Genomic DNA, 18997 nt, shown 5'->3' with positions numbered 1-18997 from the left:
CGATAAGGCCTTCAATTTGCAGTTTAAAGCATAAAACAATAACAGATAGTTTAACAATCAACAGATAGATATGCATTTAAACTAGCACATTCAATCAATCAATTCAGTTTTTCAGTCAGCTCAATTACTTACCATGATCAGTCTCAGTTTAGCAGTAATCAGTAGCTTAATCAGTAATCAATGGTGAGGGTTATTACAATACTCTATTTTGAAAACAAACCATCCATATTCCATCTCTTCACTCCACAAAACACTAATTTCCCCCAAAAAAACTCATCATTGGCCCCAAAAATCTCCCAAATCGTACCCCTAAATTCATATCGCCTCACCATCGCCGTCCTCCACCGCCCACTGTCATCGGCCACTGCTATTTCACTTCATCTCACTGTTGCGAAGGTTTACATCGGAAGGAGGGTGATTCATTCTTTTGTGTTTCCCGTCGATCAACTGAGTGTTGTCCATCGATTTCCATACCCACCCACAATGAGGAGCAAAAGTAAGCACCATCATTCCACCATCTGTTTTTCTGTCAATTATAACATAATATAATTACCAATATATATTTACATTGCCCTATTATTATTGTTGTCTTTGGATTTGATTTTGTAATGAACTCCCCATTTTCACTCTTTATCCATGTTGGTGATTTAAATTTTTTTGTTAAATATGAATAACATTAACAAACAAATGTACAATTTACATTCCTTTCCGCCCTCTGTTTTTCAGTCAATGATAACATAATGTAATCACCAATGTATATATTTACATTGCCCTATTATTATTGTTGTTTTTGGATTTAATTTTGTAATAAACTCCCTAATTTCACTCTTTGTCCATGTTGGGGATGTTGATTTTTTTGTTGGATATTATATTCATTTATTATTAACGTTGTTTGTGATTATGATTTGGTAATAGACTCTCTGTTTTTTTCCTCTGTCAATGTTGGTATTGTTGATTGTTGATGTCCATAGAACCCCCAATTTTCACCCAAAAATATGATGTAAATATTCACATTGTGACATCAATGGCAATATTCACATTATGAACATCAATGGCAATATTCACATTATGGTTGTCAATCCTCTTTTGGGTCAATGTGAATTTCATTATACATAATATCAATATTTACATCAGATTGTTAAATATTGGTAATGACTTGTTTGTCTTAAATTATCACGTGTTATTGTTTTGTAATACACTCCTTATCTCATCCTTTATGTCAATGTCAGACTTATTGGTGTTGTTGGTTGTTGAAGGTCATGAAATGATTACAGTCCGAACTTTGGATGGTTGCCAACCTTATTTTGGTTACATGTGAATTCTTGTAAGCATGCTGTAAATAATAATATCATATTTTTTCATTTGTTATTATTTAACATCAATATCAATATGCACATTCTGAACAAAATATCAATATTCACATTGTGACATCAATGACAATATTCACATTATGAACATAATATTAATATTCACCTTCTAACATCAATGGAATATGATATAAATATTTACGGAGCTATTGGTATTGTTGTTTGTTGATGATTATGAAAAAATTAGAGCCCCTAATCTTTGATGGTTGTCAACCTTGTTTTAGTTTAATGTGAATCTCATTTTACATAATGTCAATATTTGCATCAGATTGTCAAATATTGGTTATGACTTATTTGTCTTAAATTGTCATGTGTTATTATTTTGTAAAACACTCCTTATCTTCTCCCTTGTGTCAATGTCAAACTTGTTGGTGTTGTTGATTGTTGATGGTCATGAAATAATTATAGACCAAACTTTGGATGGTTGTCAACCCTATTTTGGTTACATGTGAATTTTTGTAGGCATGTTGTAAATAATAACATCTTATTGTTTCACTTGTTATATAGTGACATCAATGTCAATATGCACATTCTGAACATAATGTCAATAATTACATTTTAAACATAATATTAATATTCACATTGTAACATTCTAAACATAATGTCAATAATTACATTATAAACATAATGTTAATATTCACATGGTAACATCTTTTGGTTCAATATGAATTCTATTATACATAATGTCAATATTTATATCAGATTGTTACATATTGGTAATGACTCCAAACCGATGACAATATTAACAACACAAGACCGTAACCATCACAGACATTTACATCATGTTTTGTTCTTGTAGGTTTGCTGTTGTAATGTGTGACTGTTCTCCCCTCTTTATGTCAATGTTGGTTTGTCATGTGCTATCACCTCTTCATGTGAACATTTACAACAGCTATTCACATACTATTTCACTATTACCATCCCATTATTCACATGACATATAATAATTTACACTTATTATCACTATTCATTTGTGAACAGTGATATTAAATTTGTTTATATTTGAACAAGCAGGTCTTCCCCGTAGATTTGATGGCAAAAGAAAGAGAGATGAATCCCACATCAAAGGCAAACCCGATCAAATAGCTAGTCCCGAACAAGTGAACATGAAAAAGGTCAACTACCGGTCTAATATCACTGGATTGGTGAAACTATTGAAGGCTACTAAATTTACAAATGGTCAATTGAAATGCCTTAGGAAAATACCATTTTGGCCCTTGTTTGATTGTTTAATCAATAATGAAGTCGACCTCAACCATTGCATGAAATACGATGATGTCATTGTACGTATAGTGCAGACATTCAAGCCATCCAGTGGGAGGTTTTACATCCGGGACAAGAGCATTCAAATTTTTAGAAGTGATGTATTACTTATTTTTGGAGTGGACTGCGACACTAAACCAATGAACCTCTCTTATGGTGCAAAACCAACGGCCGACATCATACACCGAAAGTGCAAGGATGTCAATCGGTTAAGTGTCGCAAAAATACGTGAAATTCTAAATGAAGCATTGAATGGCACAAAAAAATAAGACAATGAAGAGGCTACAAGATTAGTATGCATGTATGCATGCGTGAAACTGTCCTCTTCCACGTTCGGAGAAACAATTAGATGGGTATTCTATTCATATATGGACCCATTAGACAAAATGATCGAGTATGACTGAGCTAAGAGCATCCGAGCAACGCTCATGGGGTTAGTGGGCCAAAACTGGGAAAAACCAGGACGAGTCACCGGATGTATTATGTTCTATATTTAATATGAAGATTCATAGGGTTTGTCCACTTATGTTGGCAGCAAAACAAATGTGACACACGCATCGGTACACACTGGTGGCAAGGTTGGCATAAGTACACACTGATGTGAATGTTCACGACAGTGTGAAATGTTAGGAACATTCACGTCAGTGTGTACTGATGTAAACATTGACACCAGTGTTTTGCTCACGTTGGCACCAAAACAAATGTGAAACACACATTACTAGGCAATGGTGTGGAAATTGACATCAATGATGTGAACATTCACATCATTGTTTATTAATGGAAAAAGTCACACTAGTAGACAATGGTGTGAACATTCACATCGGTGTGCTACTCATGTGAACATTGACAACAGTACTTACTGATATGAACATTCATGGTTGTGTTAAATATGCTAAAAGCAACATTGATGTTTGTTATTTGCTTCAGTACTGGTTGTGTGAACACACAACCATCTTATAACCCCGCAAACCTAATGCCATTCCGTAGTGTGTAAAGTGAGACCTCACAGCCTTACATACCAACATGAAGTCCATATATTTGCCGAAACTTGGTTTAAATAAGGTAAAAGTACACCCAAAAAATGTTGTGAACATTTACATACTGAGACAAGGTGTAACACCCCAAAATTTTTCCCTCCGCTCGAGCGCAAGAGTTGACGCTCGAGCGGCCTTGTGAGGCTCCCAGTACTTTTACAGTCTATCTGAGATTCTAAGAGTTGTGAATTTTCGCTCGAGCGCAGGAGTGTTCGCTCTAGTGGTCGGCTTTGTTGGTCTGTTCACTCGAGCGCAAGATTGGACACTCGAGTAGTCTGCCTGGTTGAGTCTAAATTTTTGGGACTTGTGGGATTGTTTTTGACCTTTTATTATTGTGTTTGGAGCCTCCTTGTTTTATTTTGGGACATTGATCGAAGTGGTAACATGATGGCAAAGTAAGATTAGACCAAAAACTTTGATTCGGATAATTTTTCTATGAACAACCATCACTCTTTTGCCCTTTTCTTTTTCCAAACTTTGAATTTGGGTGTGGGGCTAGAACCATTGGAAAGCTTGTTTCCGAGGCTTCGATTTGGAGACGAGAACAACCTAAAAAGGAGTTTAGGTGAGAGAGTTATGTCCGTTTGAAGTTTTGGTATTTGTGTTGGAAGCAAGTGCGCTCGAGCGCAACGCAGAAAGTGGCGCTCGAGCGGACTGCGTGAATTCAGCAACTTAAAAAGTGATTTTCTAGATCATTCTCTCTATTTTTCTTGTCCCTCTTCCTTTCTCTCACCCTAGGTCCAAAAACCCTTGATTTCTTAACCCAAATAGCTTCTATTTCTCAAAGATTTGGCCAAGATCTCTTACCAAAAAGTGAAAAAGGCTTGAAGATCTTACTTTTCTACTGATTGGAATTTGGATTTGCAAAGGATTCTTCTTGAAGCTTTGCTTTCTTGCTTGATCCTTGAGGTAGAGTTTTCTAGTTCTCTTTCAGTACTCTCATTTATAGATAGTTTTGTAGTATTTTATTTATATAAATACAATAACTCATGAGATTGGGGGTTTAGGGTTTGAGATGTTGGGGTTTACTCGTTGGGTGGTGACTTTGGATTATGAATTTGGATGTATAATCAATAGAAGAATTGAAATAAAGAGTGTTTTTGTGAAAAGCCTTAATTTCTCTTAAAACCCTAGCTTGGTACATGAAGATAAATGATGGTTTTGCTTAAATTGAAAGTACTATCATGAAATTGAGGTGTTCAATTGAACATATACAAGTTTAATTGAATTTTGGAAGTATTTGGAAATTTATGTAAAAGTTGCAATTGAACTCTTATTGTTGATCTTTTAAATTATGTTATAATATGAAACCAAATTTGGGTAAATGAATTGTTAATGGTATAGATAATATGAGGTTTGTAATATAATGATGAAGTGAATATTTAAGAATTTTATTGTGTTATGTTGAATTTCATTGAGTTATGTTAAATTGTATTAAGTTTAAGTTGAGTTAAGATGAGTATGAGTAATGGTAAACGGGAGATTATGAATGTATGGTTGCGTTCTACAAAGGAGTTGTATCAAAGAAATTAATGTTAGAGATTTAATTTATAGCCTTGGGTAGTAATTGATAGTCAATGTGTTGTGAAAAATTGAATTTGAAGACTTGATAATAATATGGAAAAGTAAAGAAATAGTTTGAACCCATGAATTGTGAACACTTTGAAGATGAATCTTCATGCCTCTATGGATGTGCTATTATATTTTTGTAACAAAAAACAATGAATGATTTGATGGATGATAGAGAAGGTGATGGAAGATATTGTGTGCTTGTTATGTAAATGAAATTTTAACATATGGTGGATGCGTATTGAACTAATGTGTTACGAAAATAATGGAAAATGTGTTGGCATTGTACACTAATTATAATGACGGATTGTGATGTTACTTTGGGGTTCGTTTCCAGCCGTATTTTGAGTCGGCAAAGCATGGCATTTGAAATAGGTTCCGCTTTCTTTTCGAAGTAGTGCCCGGTAAAGCGTGCGGTATGTTGAGGTTCCGCGTTCCTTCAGGCTTGTGACCGGTAAAGCGTGAGGTTTTGTATTCCTTCTAGCTTATGACTGGTAAAGCGTGTGACTCATGGAGATGACCTGTTAATGGATCTGGTATTTGATATGAGATTATTTGAAAGAATGGAAAATGACATAGTAATTGGATTAGGGATTGGTAATAATGAACTCACTAGATTACTTGTGACTATAATGGAAGATTATGAGTTTTGTTTTGTAAAAATTGAGAAATTGAATTAAAAATTGACTGTTATTCTTGTGTTATGCTTGAATTCTAATTGGTAATGCAAACGTTAATATGAGGTAATTGTTAGACAAGTGGGAGTTGAGTATATGAGGATTATCTTTTTGAACATAAAGGAAATTGGATTTTGATGTTATAGAGTTATAGTAATTGGAAATAGTATAAGGGGAAAATGGAAATGAAACGAGGAGTATTTTAGAATTGGGTTAAAAAAAAATTAAAATGATGTTATTCCTTAAACATAATTGTTTTCAAAGAGGATTTATGGTCTTTCTAATGATGATGGATGATTTTTTTATGACAAAAAGTTTTCCCTTAAATGTTCAAAGAAATTTTTGAGAAAAATATATTCTACATACAATATTTTGAGCTTACAAAATGTCACCCTACTATATGGTATCACCCTGCATGCGTGATCATTTCTATCTGTATGTTCGTTATTGTTGTAGAACTATGAGATCCCTACTGGGCAAATCGTGCTCATCTCTTGTTGTTTTATTTCTTTTTCAGGAAAATAATTTGGATTCATAGTTGAAGAGTTAAGAAGTCCATGAGTCTATTTTGTGTAATTTCGTTGTAGATGTGAAAGAAGTAAATGCGGTATATTGATATTTGTAATTATTTATTTGTAACCCCTGGCATGTATCATTGTTATTGTTATATTCATTGAGAGAGAGAACATGTGTTATTTTGCTTCTATTACTCAAGGGTAATAGATATATATATATATATATATAAATCGACCTAAATTACAGTCTTTTGGTAATGTTTCCAAGTAATTAAAAAGTTGGGGTGTTACACAAGGAACTATGTAACTAACATAATTTTTCTAACTCCAGGTGTATGGCGACGAGCTGATGGCATCCCCAACAAAAGCAAAGATGTACCATCGTACCAATTTGAATGTAAAGCCCAAACATGAGGATTCGTCGAGTGCACCCCTAAAGCAAGAAGAAAGAAACGACGATGAGAGCAAAGACAATAAAGGCAGTGACAACAACGGTGGAATTTCTAGGGATGCAATTGACCTAAATGATGTTAAAGATGATATCAACACTAGCTTTAAAAAATCCCAATGCTGAGAGAGGTATCATCATAGCACAACTAAGTGAACCAGACATCGTGGATATACTTATAAAAGGCAACCAAAAAGCCTAGGGTCTTGTATGACAATGGGAAGCAAAATACAAATAGTTGGAAGAATCATGGAAATTGAGAGCAAGGGTGATTGCTGCGCTTGAAGCCAAATTATTCGACCAATCGGGCCCATCCAATATGGACATGGAGATAAAAAATTGCATGGAGTGGAAGGATGCAGAAATTCAGCGGTTGACAAAATTGGTCATCAACCTAGAATGTGAAAAAAAGATTCTTCAAGACCTTTATGATGATCAGCCTGTCCACATTATCACGCAAATCGAAGCAGAAAAGGTTCATGATAGCCTTAGGAAGTATCCCATTACAGCACTAAAAGACATTCTCAGCCCACTATCCAGGATAAAGCGTATCAAGCAGAAGGTAAGGAGAGAGCACCGCTTGGATGACTTTCAATACACCGACTTTCCTGGCCAAAAGAAAGGAAAAGAGGGAATTGAAAAGCAATCCCATATAGTCCACATTGTACAAGATGTAGACAAACATCCACAAACAAAACACCCAACAAAATACAAGAAGTTAACATTGACCAACAAACTGAAGGTTTGGGCCAACATGAACAAACTCAACAAGCAAAAGGTCTAAAATTTGCACAAGAACAGCTGTGATGAGTAAGTGATTATACATATTGAGATTAAATTTATTTTTATGATGATGTTAAACTTTACATATGTACTTCATAGATTAGATCATTTTGTAATTGTGCAATGTTAACATTCACATTTTTCGTAATCACAATGCAAAGGTTACTTGTGTGGCGAGAGGACTCAAAGTCTAGAAACGTGTATTTTGATGACATCATATACATCATCAAGGAAGAATCAATACATAACAATTTATGGCACTTGCAAATGTATACAAAACACACACACATACACACACACACGCACACACTGGAAAGACACTAGAAATAATGTACTGCCATCTCTCTGTTTGTGCAGGTGATAAATGCATATGGCGAAATACTACTCGAACTACAAGAGCTGATCAACCCAACTTTGGAATATTCGACATTCATCTTTACAAGCACATGTTTGTTAACAACTAGACTATTGGTTTGTTTATGTTTGATGTTGATGTAAATGTTCACATGAACAGTATTTGATTTGCATGTTGAATAGATGTGAATGTTCATCTGAACATTATATGACATTGCTAGACAAATATGAATGTTAACAACAACATTATATGACTAATTAAGAAGTTAACAGATGTGGACATTCACATCTATAATACATTATAAGACTGATTGACAAATTAACAGATGTGAACATTCATATCATTCACAATGAACATTGATATAAATACTTGGTACATAATTATATGTCCATTGTGTGCAAAAAGTTATGCAAGAGTACTCCCCCAAGAGAAATAAACTAATTGATGTACATATCAATGACTATCAAGGTCAGAGATACTTGATCTTCCCAATACACCACGACTTTCACTGGACGATCGTTGTCTACGATGTCAAAGACAATCTATAGAGGCATTATAACTCACTACGACCAAGACCAGGCATACATGATTCATATATTGACAAAGCACAAATAGTTATAACTGATTGACACATTTAATACTTGTCATGATGTGTAATATTTGAACTTGGACGTATGCACTACGTTGCTTTGTGCCTAATCTGAATTTTCATTCTTCTCCCCATGACAGAAGGACTACATCAAGGCAGTGGTACGCAACATTAGACCATCATCACCACTATGGACCAAATTATCAGGCCAAGATCCATCGCAACCAATCATATCAGTAGACGTCTGTCCTCAGCAAGCATCTGAATCGTAAGTCTCACATCAATTTGTACACATCTTCCACAACCATTATACACACCTAAATTTTAAATTCCAACAATAACAACTTTGCATTTTTTGGGTGGATTGCGAACCCGCAGTATGTTACATTATGAGGGTGCATGTATACCATGGGGAAATTATTGACAGCCTTAATCGCTTTGAATGGTGTCAAATAAGAAACTCATTAGTACACCTTTTTCTGAATCACAGAAAGACAGTACAATATGAAAACCTATAAGTGAGGCGTGTCCACCTATAATTGTTATCCACATTTAAGACAATTTAGTATCAATAGCTTTGACATATTAGAGCAGACTAGTTTGATTGAAAATCAATTCTATATCATTGCTTGTACTGCTATTTTTCATTCAATATATGTATATGCATTTTGAGGCTTATTTCGTGTTGATCATTCACATTGAGATTGTATTTATTTTTTGGCACACGACATTATGTGAATTTCCATATCATGAAAGGATCAGACGCATTCTTATGTTTAAAGCCCCACTCTATGGATGTGAATATTGCTTAAACTATTATTATAACATAATATGACAGGTGTGAATATGATATTTCTTAACACATAAGTCAATATTCACAACAAATAATTTGATAATGTGAATATTCAAATGATGTGAGTATTCACACCACACACATACATGCATCACAATATACACAACAAAATCTCATTTTGCTAACCAAACCCACTCACAATTAAGGGTGTCCACGGTTCGGTTTGGGACGGTTTGTGGTTCGGTTTGGACCCACCCGCATCTATGCGGTTTGGGAAAAAGTCAACCCGCGACCGCCCGCAATGCGGTTTGCGGTTGGTGCGGATAGGGTTCACGGATATGCGGGCGGTTGCGGGCTTTTTGCAGATTGAACTTTTTTTCAAAAATTATTTTTAAACCCTTTTTTTTCTAAAAAGATAAAGTTTTGTATTTTTGTAATTACCTCCCCTATTTTAATTTTGTTCATGTCCAGGAGTGACTCCCCCTTGGTGTCCTTTTAATTCAAATAGGATTGAAGTAAGGTGATTCCAAAGTCAATGTTTGTGTCATGTAAAATTAGAAAACTCTGGCTCAATAGAGAATTGACAATATTTTAACACTCAGACAGGTTTGAGGCACAATAAATATGAATATAGTTTCCAACAGATGCAAAGGATGTAGATAATTTACACTTAAAACCATGAAAACAAAATCCTAGGTGATGCCCCTAATTTAAAGTTGTTTGAGAATTGTGGAAAATAGAGCATATGCAGCTTAAATAACCCAAAATAAAAATAAATAAATTTGCCAATTACAAGTTGTTCTTGCAAGTCATAACCATTTAAATGCCAAGCAATAGGTAATTACCGAGCTGCATTAGACAAACAAATGCATAAGAACCAGATACGGAAACACAGAAAAGCACACACCATTCTTTGAAGCTCAGATAATTTGACAGCTCGTAATAAACATAGGCAGCAGCACCATAAGTAGCATCTTTGAGAAGTAATCTTGGAGTAATTTCAGTAACTGAAGTCGGGCAACCATTCATTGCCTCTTGAAGAATGGAAACCACAATTGGACCTAGCAGCTAAAGGATACAATGAAAATCAAATAGGCATACCAAATCTATCCAACACATCTTGTGCATTTATTTCAACTACTGAAAATTGTGGAAGAGTTTAATACCAAGAATGGACTACACCTACCTGACTATGATTTTCAAACAAAACAATATATAGAGCTTCAGCACAAGGTCTCAGTTTTTTTGACCACAGAACTGAATCCTGCTCGTGGTGAAAAGACTCAGATTTATGAACTGATTCAAAAAAAAAATCAAAAATTAAAAATTAAACAGATTTATGAACAGATTTAAAAATTAAAAATTTAAAATTAAATAAATTAAAAATATAAAGATTCAATTAAACAGACTCAGTTTGAATGTAAACAGACATAGATTCAGTTTGAATGTAAACAGACACAAATTCAATTTCAGAATTAAATAACATACAGATCAGAATTAAATAACATACATTCAATTTCAGAATTAAATAACACACAGCTCAAGAATCTTGAAGTAGTTTAATGTCTTTTGTTCATATTACAACATTTTTATCTAATATTTACACTGTTTTCATAAAATTAACTGGGCAGTGAGTGTTCAGTTGAAGCACAATCATAAAAGAAAATTTATTTGCTTACCAAGTTACCCAACTCTGAGACTAGTTTTAGTCAGTCAGCATTTATCAATTCTGTTCTGGATACTACTTTAACACAGATTAACACAGATTCAACACAGATTTAGATTAACACAGATTTACACAGATTCAACACAGATTTAACAGAATAAATCAGATTCCAAAACAAAACAAACACACAGATTCCAAAACAAAAAGAACAGATCTGTTGGTCCAAAAAAAAAAATCAGATTTAAACACTCAGCTTCGATCGGTGCAAAGATGAAAGATCAGGGAGAGAGAGAGAGAGAGAGAGAGGCTTACCTATGAGTCGATCGGTGCAGAGATGCAAAACCAAACTGTGGATCTGATCAGATCAGAGAGATATGTATGATATCTGATATATATATATAAAACAAAAAAAAAATCAACGATCGGGGCGAGAGAGAGAGAGAGAGAGAGAGAGAAAGAGAGAGAGAGAGAGAGATTGAGAGAGAGAGTTTACCTATGAGTAGATCGGCGGTGCGATGAGATAAACAACGAGAGAGTGAGAGAGAGTGATCGGCGCAGCAGAATAATGAAACGAGAGAGTGAGTGAGAGAGAGAGAGACAGTGATGAGTTTTGAGATGAGACTGAGAGAGTGAGGGAGGCGAATGTAGGGTTTTTTGTTTTGTTTGTTGTAATAGATGAGGTGAGGGAGAAGATGGACGGCTAGATTTGAAAGAGGGGGAAAAAATTAATTTAATGCGGGCGGGTTGGGCGGGTGCGGGTCAAACCTGCAACCCGCCCGCAACCCGAAATTTGTAGAAAATTCAACCTGCACCCTACCCTAATGTGTTTGCGAAACCGCCCACACGCGTGCAGTTCGGTTTGGGTAGGGCGGTTTGGGCGGTTCGGATAACCCTATGCCCAGCCCTACTCACAATGCCAAAAAAAACACAGTATTATGTTTGGCAAATATATGAACGTTATTCAAACACACTTTATACTCGTTGCCACACAAAATGTAATCTTATTCCAAACGTTATATTTTATGCAGGAATGTTTACATTGTCTACACGACATCATTACGAATGACATACACAGGTGTGAATATTCACATTTGTTCTCATTCACAATGTCAATTTATATGCATGTGAAAGTTCACATCCCCGATTATATTCATGTCAACGTTGACAACAATAATGTTAAAAGTTCAACCCATGTGCGAGTATTCACATAATATGATTATTTTACACAAATGTGAATGTTTACATCATGTATTCATTATTAACACACCAACAAAATGTCAGTTTCCTACCCAAAAAAAAAAAAAAAAAAAAAACACAAATCAAATACTAATTTTGCCAATGCATTATTATGTTTGTCAACACAACATAATCTTATTGCAACACAATGTTTGCCAACCCAATACAATCTTATTTCAAAAATCAATATAAGAATCCCATGTAAAACACAATATTGAAATGAAAAATATACACCCTATATCGGCTCCTTGCATGATTTCCGATTGTGGCTTCCTAACTTGTCACATCTCCCGCACCTTATTTGCTTTAGTTTCTCGCCCCTTGATGGGATTTTATTCTTTTTCGGCCTACCGGGTGGTATTTTCACAGTTGGTGGGTATATAGTGAAGTCTGTGGGATCAAAAGGCGGCTTTTTTACTAACAATATAGGGAATATGGCACTCGAATAGGTTACACGATACGTCTCTACATAAAAGTAATGTTTCACACAATCATTGAGATTATAGCGGCTCTTTTGAATAGCAATAACAGCATAGTCACATGAGAATCTGTTGATTTGCATTTGAAGCAAGAACACGTACGCCTTACAATATAAACTGTAACAGATGGTATCGAGAAACACATCCTCATTGGCTTTGCTAACTTCCCAAGACCTGCTGTCATTGAACGAATCAAGAAACATTGTTTCTAATGTAGGAAAAATAAGCTCATTCCACTTGTTTGTTTGGTCACGCCACGCAGACATTTGCCGCATCAACTGAGTACAAATTGTGTCCACCATCTGAGTGATAGGAAGATTGCATGCTTCTTTAATCCAATTATTAAATGACTCTGCCGCATTGGATGTCATCTCCCCATAACGCATGCCCTTGCACAACATCACAAACATTGTACAATACTGAATTTAATTTCTTTGAAACTGAATATGAAATTTCACATCGCCACAGAACACAACTGAAATTTCACATCACTACCATTCTAAACTTGACAAATGAAATATATTAGGAAACTACTATTACCTAAAGTATGAATTCGCCCAGTACTCAGGTGCCAACTACTTGAAAAAACTATGTACTCGTTGCTTACCCTCATTTTTTAATTTCTCAAGCTTTTCATGGAACCCTACCACAGTTGGCTTGTAAGCACAGTCATCCAAACTACTAACCAGGTGGTCCCTAAATCCATTATCAATTTCCTTCATCCAGTCTCTTAAATTGTTCTTCAAGTGTTGTAAGCAATAACCGTGATGAGTTGATGGGAACACCTTCGGCATCGCATCTAACAAACCAAGATTACGGTTCGAAATAAAAGTAATCTAACCCTTACCATCAACAACCTTCACAAGTTCGTGCAAGAACCACGACCAATTGGTCGTGGTCTCTAAATCAACAATCGCAAATGCAACAGGGAATAGGCCTACAACACAACACCATTAAACAACTGATCACAATATTCCAATATGAGTATTAACACAAGTAGTTTACAAAAACACTATAAAGCAAACACGGCATGTGAATGTTCACACTATGTAATGCTCAGTCATATATCCACACTATGCCGCTCAATGTGAATATCTACATGGCTACACAGCTAAAAAAAATACTAACCATTGTTTCTATCTTTCGTCGTTGCTGCTAAGGCTGGGCATAGGGTTATCTGCCCTACCCAAACCGTCCTACCCGATCCGAACCACGCATGCATGGGCGGTTTCGCAAACACATTAGGGTAGGGTGCGGTTTTGATTTTATCTAATTTTCGGGTTGCGGGCGGGTTTCGAGTTTCACCTGCACCCGTCCAACCCGCCCGCATAAAACTCTTTTTTTTTTTTTTTTTTAAATCTGATCGTTCAAAAAAACCCCTTTTATTTTTATTTATTTTTTTGCATTTTGGATGAATCTAAGTTAATAAAGAATTACCCTTTTTTCTTTTTTTTTGTATTTAGGTTAGGAATGATGAATGTAGGATTTTTTAATTTGGGTTAGGAATGATAAATGTAGGATGAATGCAAGTTAATGATAAATGTAGATTTTGAATGATTTGTTTAGGTTACGAATTGAGATGAATGCAAGTTAATGATGAAGGTAAATTTTGAATGATTTGTTTAGGTTACGAATTGATTTTGTTGTGTTTTTTTATTTTATAAGTTTTAATTCATTAATTATTAATGTTAGAGTATTTTAGAAAATGGGAGGAAAAAGGTCTAAAAGAAATATTGATAAAAAATGGGAAAAAAAAAAAGGGTTTAACAAAAAAAATTTGAAAAAAAGTTCAATCCGCAAATTGCCCGCAACCGCCCGCGCAACCGTGAACCCTATCCGCACAAACCGCAAACCGCATTGCGGGTGGTTGCGGGTTAACTTTTCCTCAAACCGCATACATATGTGGGCGGATCCAAACCGAACCGCAAACCGTCCCAAACCGAACCGCGGACACCCCCTAGTTGCCGCAAGTAGCTAACCTTTGTACTTTTCTTTGAGAAATGTTCCATCTAGGAATAATAAAGGCCGACAAGAATTGTTCCCAGAAATACACATAGCAAATGATATAAAGAAATGACAAAACTGTTGGCTACTCACATCATAGTCAATATTGACATAACTCCCCGGGTTGTAATACATCACAGCATCCGAATACCATCACAGCATCCGAATACCACTGCAGCTGGTCAAACTATAATAAGTGATCTCCATGAATAACAGCCTTTGCTTTTTCACGCCCAACCATACCACATGGTAACTCACATCTAGCCTATAATCCCTCTTTAAAATAGTCACCACCTCATACGAGCGAGTCAACGGCTAATCCCTCACAATTTCAGATATAGTACTCGACATTAAATCAGAACTAACTCTTGGATTCTTCAATGTTCGAACATTCGTACTACAACTATGCACATCACTGAACCTCTTGATGTAGAAAAAACCATTTGCTCGATGTATTCTACAATGTATAGGCCACAAGCAACCTCTCTCCTCGCGCATCGCACACACCGCAGTAACCGTTGTTGTCTCATTTTTGACATACATAAACTAAAACTCGTATTGGATTACATACTTACATAAAATATCACGAAATTCTTGTGCACCTCCTACAAACCGTTGTCCCACATACATAATACCATTTGCCCAAGAGGCTGACAACAACACATTCTCCTTATGGTGACAAAATCTCTGGAGTGCATCAATTTCTTCTTCGCCCCCCACATGCAGCGACCTAGAGCTACTCGACTGACCAATATCACTTTTCAAATCAACGACAAACTCTACATGGTGTAACCCCATTGATTTGGCAAGCAATAACATGTTCTGAAATTCTTCGTCATTGTCCAAATCACACCTATTAATCCCAGGTAGTCGATAGAACAATAAAACAGAACAAGTAAACAACTCGTCCCATTTCTCACACAAATAATACTCCATCAAAAACGAATAACACAATGCGTGAACCACATTTATTACAGTTGAACTACAACCATATGTGCACACCAACATCATAAAGGTATCCATAACCTGTAAAAACACAACAAAACAAAAGTCAACAACCACATAACAACCATACGAACAACAATGCATACAATAATCCATACTATATGAATATTCACATTATGCAAACTAAAAGCCTATGTGTATAGTTTCACTGCTAAATCCATAATGAAAACTACCACCACAATTCTTGCACAACATAAAATATTTTACAAGTTCAAAATCACACCACCAGAATGTTGTCATAGTACACAACATACATACAACCCTCCATAACCTCATATTAATAAGATGTAAACATCCACATTAAGCACGCATCAAAATATCATCAAAAAAGCACTTGCATTACCACATACATCAAAACATAACATAAAACGAACATACATTCATACACAATGTATACGCCTATATGTACATTTTACACTGCTAAATCCAAACTCAAAATATCACCATCATCATTACCAATAAGATGTGAACATCCAGATTGTTCACTTAATTACTCCCCATCCCAGAGCCACGCAAAATGCATATCAATAAAAAAAAAAAAAAAAAAAAAAAAAACAGAGCATCCGATCTACATACTTCAAACACCATAGCATCCAATCCATCACATAAATCAAAACATAAATTGAACATGCATTCAACACCAAAATGATACTAACCTTGATCATCGAATCCTGCACTCGTCCTCTACCTCAAAAACGACTGATTTGAACCAGTTATACTCCAAACAATGTCACAACCGAACACCGTTTGAAAGAGCCACAACAACAACAATGAAACCCTAGCACACACCAGCCTTCAAGCGAGCCAGCAAAATTGAAACGTATCTAACCAAATCAGAATCAGAACGAAAAGCGTGAATATAGCAACCTACCAAAACAGAATGAACAAAAAACAAGGAAATATATATCTGGTATGTGTATCAACAATATATATATATATATATAAGGGCATAATAGTCCATTAAAAATAATAAAATGAGGAAAAAGGATCTCATGAAATAAAAAGATAAATACATGGGACTAATCTGATTATACTAATCCTTTGTGGATCTAATAAGTTACAACAAATCTAAAATGGATTTATCAATAAAAACCCCTTTACTCTATATTTTAAAAAAATACTTAAATTTTTAAGTGATATCAATTGTGATAAACGAACTTAATTGATTATCACTTAATACATTCAGTTTTAAATGTTAAATTATGTTATTAAACGCCCTTTAAAAAAAACTCTTTTTAAATTTAGCGATCTTCTAATGATCGTATAGTTTGTGTTGACCGTCATAAAAAGATTCAAGTTTGATTAATGAAGTTGTTGGAATTAATTCAAGAACCCTGATGGGTATGGCGTTGAAAAGCTGCTGTCTCATTTTCATTGTGTTTTAACCGAACTTCAGGTTGAGGGAGAGAGAAACGCAGTCCATTTCACGTTTGTTTGGCATAAATTTTTTTTAAATTAAAAATTAGAAATCAGAAAAATAAAAGTTAAAAATATATATTTTCTTCAACTTTTAAATAATTAATTATTTTAATTTATTTAAGTTATTTCTAATTTAAAAGTTGTAAGTAAAAATTACAACAAATATTTTGACAAAAAAATTCCAAAAAAAGAAGAATCTATAAATAGCCCTATAAACTACACCAAACAAGGCCTAATGGTATAATCCCTAATAATTGTCTCAACAGCACAATTTATAGAGCAGATTCCTTTATTGTGAATGGAGTTCACACATATGCATGTTGTTTGAATAAAAAAAAAGCCAAAACAGATGGATTGCTGATACTGAGAATCTCAAAATCCCATATTCCCATCTGCTTTTGCTATTCAGTCACCATCTATCTTAATCAGGAATTTTTACAAAGAACTTCAAAAAGAGAAAAATAAAAAATAAAAAATGAAGTTGAAAAGTGCTATGGCCATTAACATTTTTTTTATACAAGTACGAAATTTACCCTTCTCAACTAGCAATTTTTTTTTATTTTGCACCAAAAATAACATAATCCTTCTTGCTTGCTCAGCGCAAATTGAGCACTTCTCTATTGCGCTTTTGGAGTCCGTTTGAGTTGGTTTTAGCAAGAGTTTATTCACATTCATGACACAAAACAATACATTCTAATTAAGGCACACACTAGAAAGTGCTTCGAAAGGTGTCAAAATATGCGCGGAACTAGAGCCAGGTGGTGTTCGCCGAGTGTTCGCCCACTTTAGAATCCTCATCTTTAGATAACGAGAAGTGTCCTCGACATTGTTCCATGATGTCCTTTAGGTGAAAAGAGGGCCCCCATTCTCTGTTTTCTTGAGTCGAGGATGTCACACAGAACAAGTGCTATTGCATGTTAAGGCTTATAAGCCTGGTAAATTACCCGCTTATAATATAAAGAAAATTTTTTTTTTTTTATTTTTTTATGTAGAACATCTTCGGCCAGTTCATGTGCACCAGATTAAATTCCTACCGCTTGAACAAGTCTTTTGAAACAGAATTTATACTTTACGGTCCGTGACCTCAAAATATACGTTAACTGATTGAGAATTCAAATCTAAAACTGAGAAGGAACAAACTTCCAGATCCCAATCATTATAGACTACTCACCCTATAATTGCTTATATAAATGTTATAAACAGATTTTCACCACTTATTTGTATGTGATTCTTACAAATTGTTGAATTTTGTCTCCATTTGACCCATGTGAATGGGTTGTTTTCTCTGACACACTTATATTTGGAGCATTTAATGCATACAAAACATAAATTTGGCCAGATTTACAGAGTAAGGATCCTTTAGAGTTTTTTTTTTCTAAAATTTCTTAAAGTGGTGCATTGTATGGTTGAGATTTAATGACAAGTCACATCAATTTTTTAACATTAAATCTCAACCACACAATACACCACTTTAGAAAACTTTAGAAAAAAAATACTATAGAGGATCCTTGGTGAGATTTACAAGCGAGGGGAGTCGTCCAACCTGGAGAGAAATCTCACTTTATCTAAACCTCAACCACGAGGAGAAGTTATTTGATGGTCTTGACGTAATATTTTAAACAATTTATTACGGAATAAGTTATCTTCTAAAAATCTAATTAAAAAATGTTTGGATTCTTTTAACATCTCAACTCCAGAAACCATTTGGGTTTTGTAGGTTATGTATTTTTTAATACTCCCTAGGTAGAATATTATTCAAAAGGTTTAGAGGATTGAATATCAATAATTATATATT

General features: G+C 34.7%; 1 protein-coding gene across 1 annotated transcript; it reads right to left on the bottom strand.

Moving 5' to 3' along the window:
* Window positions 1-12530: 12530 nt before the first annotated feature.
* LOC145803819 (uncharacterized) lies at window positions 12531-13568 on the bottom strand. Its single transcript, XM_082897181.1, has 2 exons — window positions 13422-13568; window positions 12531-13163 (listed from the first exon to the last, which is right to left on the bottom strand). Exons 1-2 carry the CDS (start codon window positions 13566-13568, stop codon window positions 12531-12533), a joined length of 780 nt encoding a protein of 259 aa, XP_082753307.1.
* Window positions 13569-18997: the final 5429 nt, after the last annotated feature.

This window comes from Camellia sinensis, chromosome 12 (genome assembly GCF_055761805.1).
Source record: "Camellia sinensis isolate YWXY chromosome 12, ASM5576180v1, whole genome shotgun sequence".
In the NCBI taxonomy this organism is placed as follows: domain Eukaryota; kingdom Viridiplantae; phylum Streptophyta; class Magnoliopsida; order Ericales; family Theaceae; genus Camellia; species Camellia sinensis.
The sequence above is the reverse complement of the archived record's forward strand: the minus strand, read 5'-3'. Positions and strand labels throughout refer to the sequence as shown.

Bases quoted from the DNA above. Each gene is read 5' to 3' on its own strand.
- LOC145803819 (XM_082897181.1), bottom strand. From the start codon at position 13,568: ATGCCGAAGGTGTTCCCATCAACTCATCACGGTTATTGCTTACAACAC. The intron at 13,164-13,421 runs GTAGGGTTCCAT...ATGTTGTGCAAG, and splicing joins GTGCTTACAAGCCAACTGTG to GGCATGCGTTATGGGGAGAT.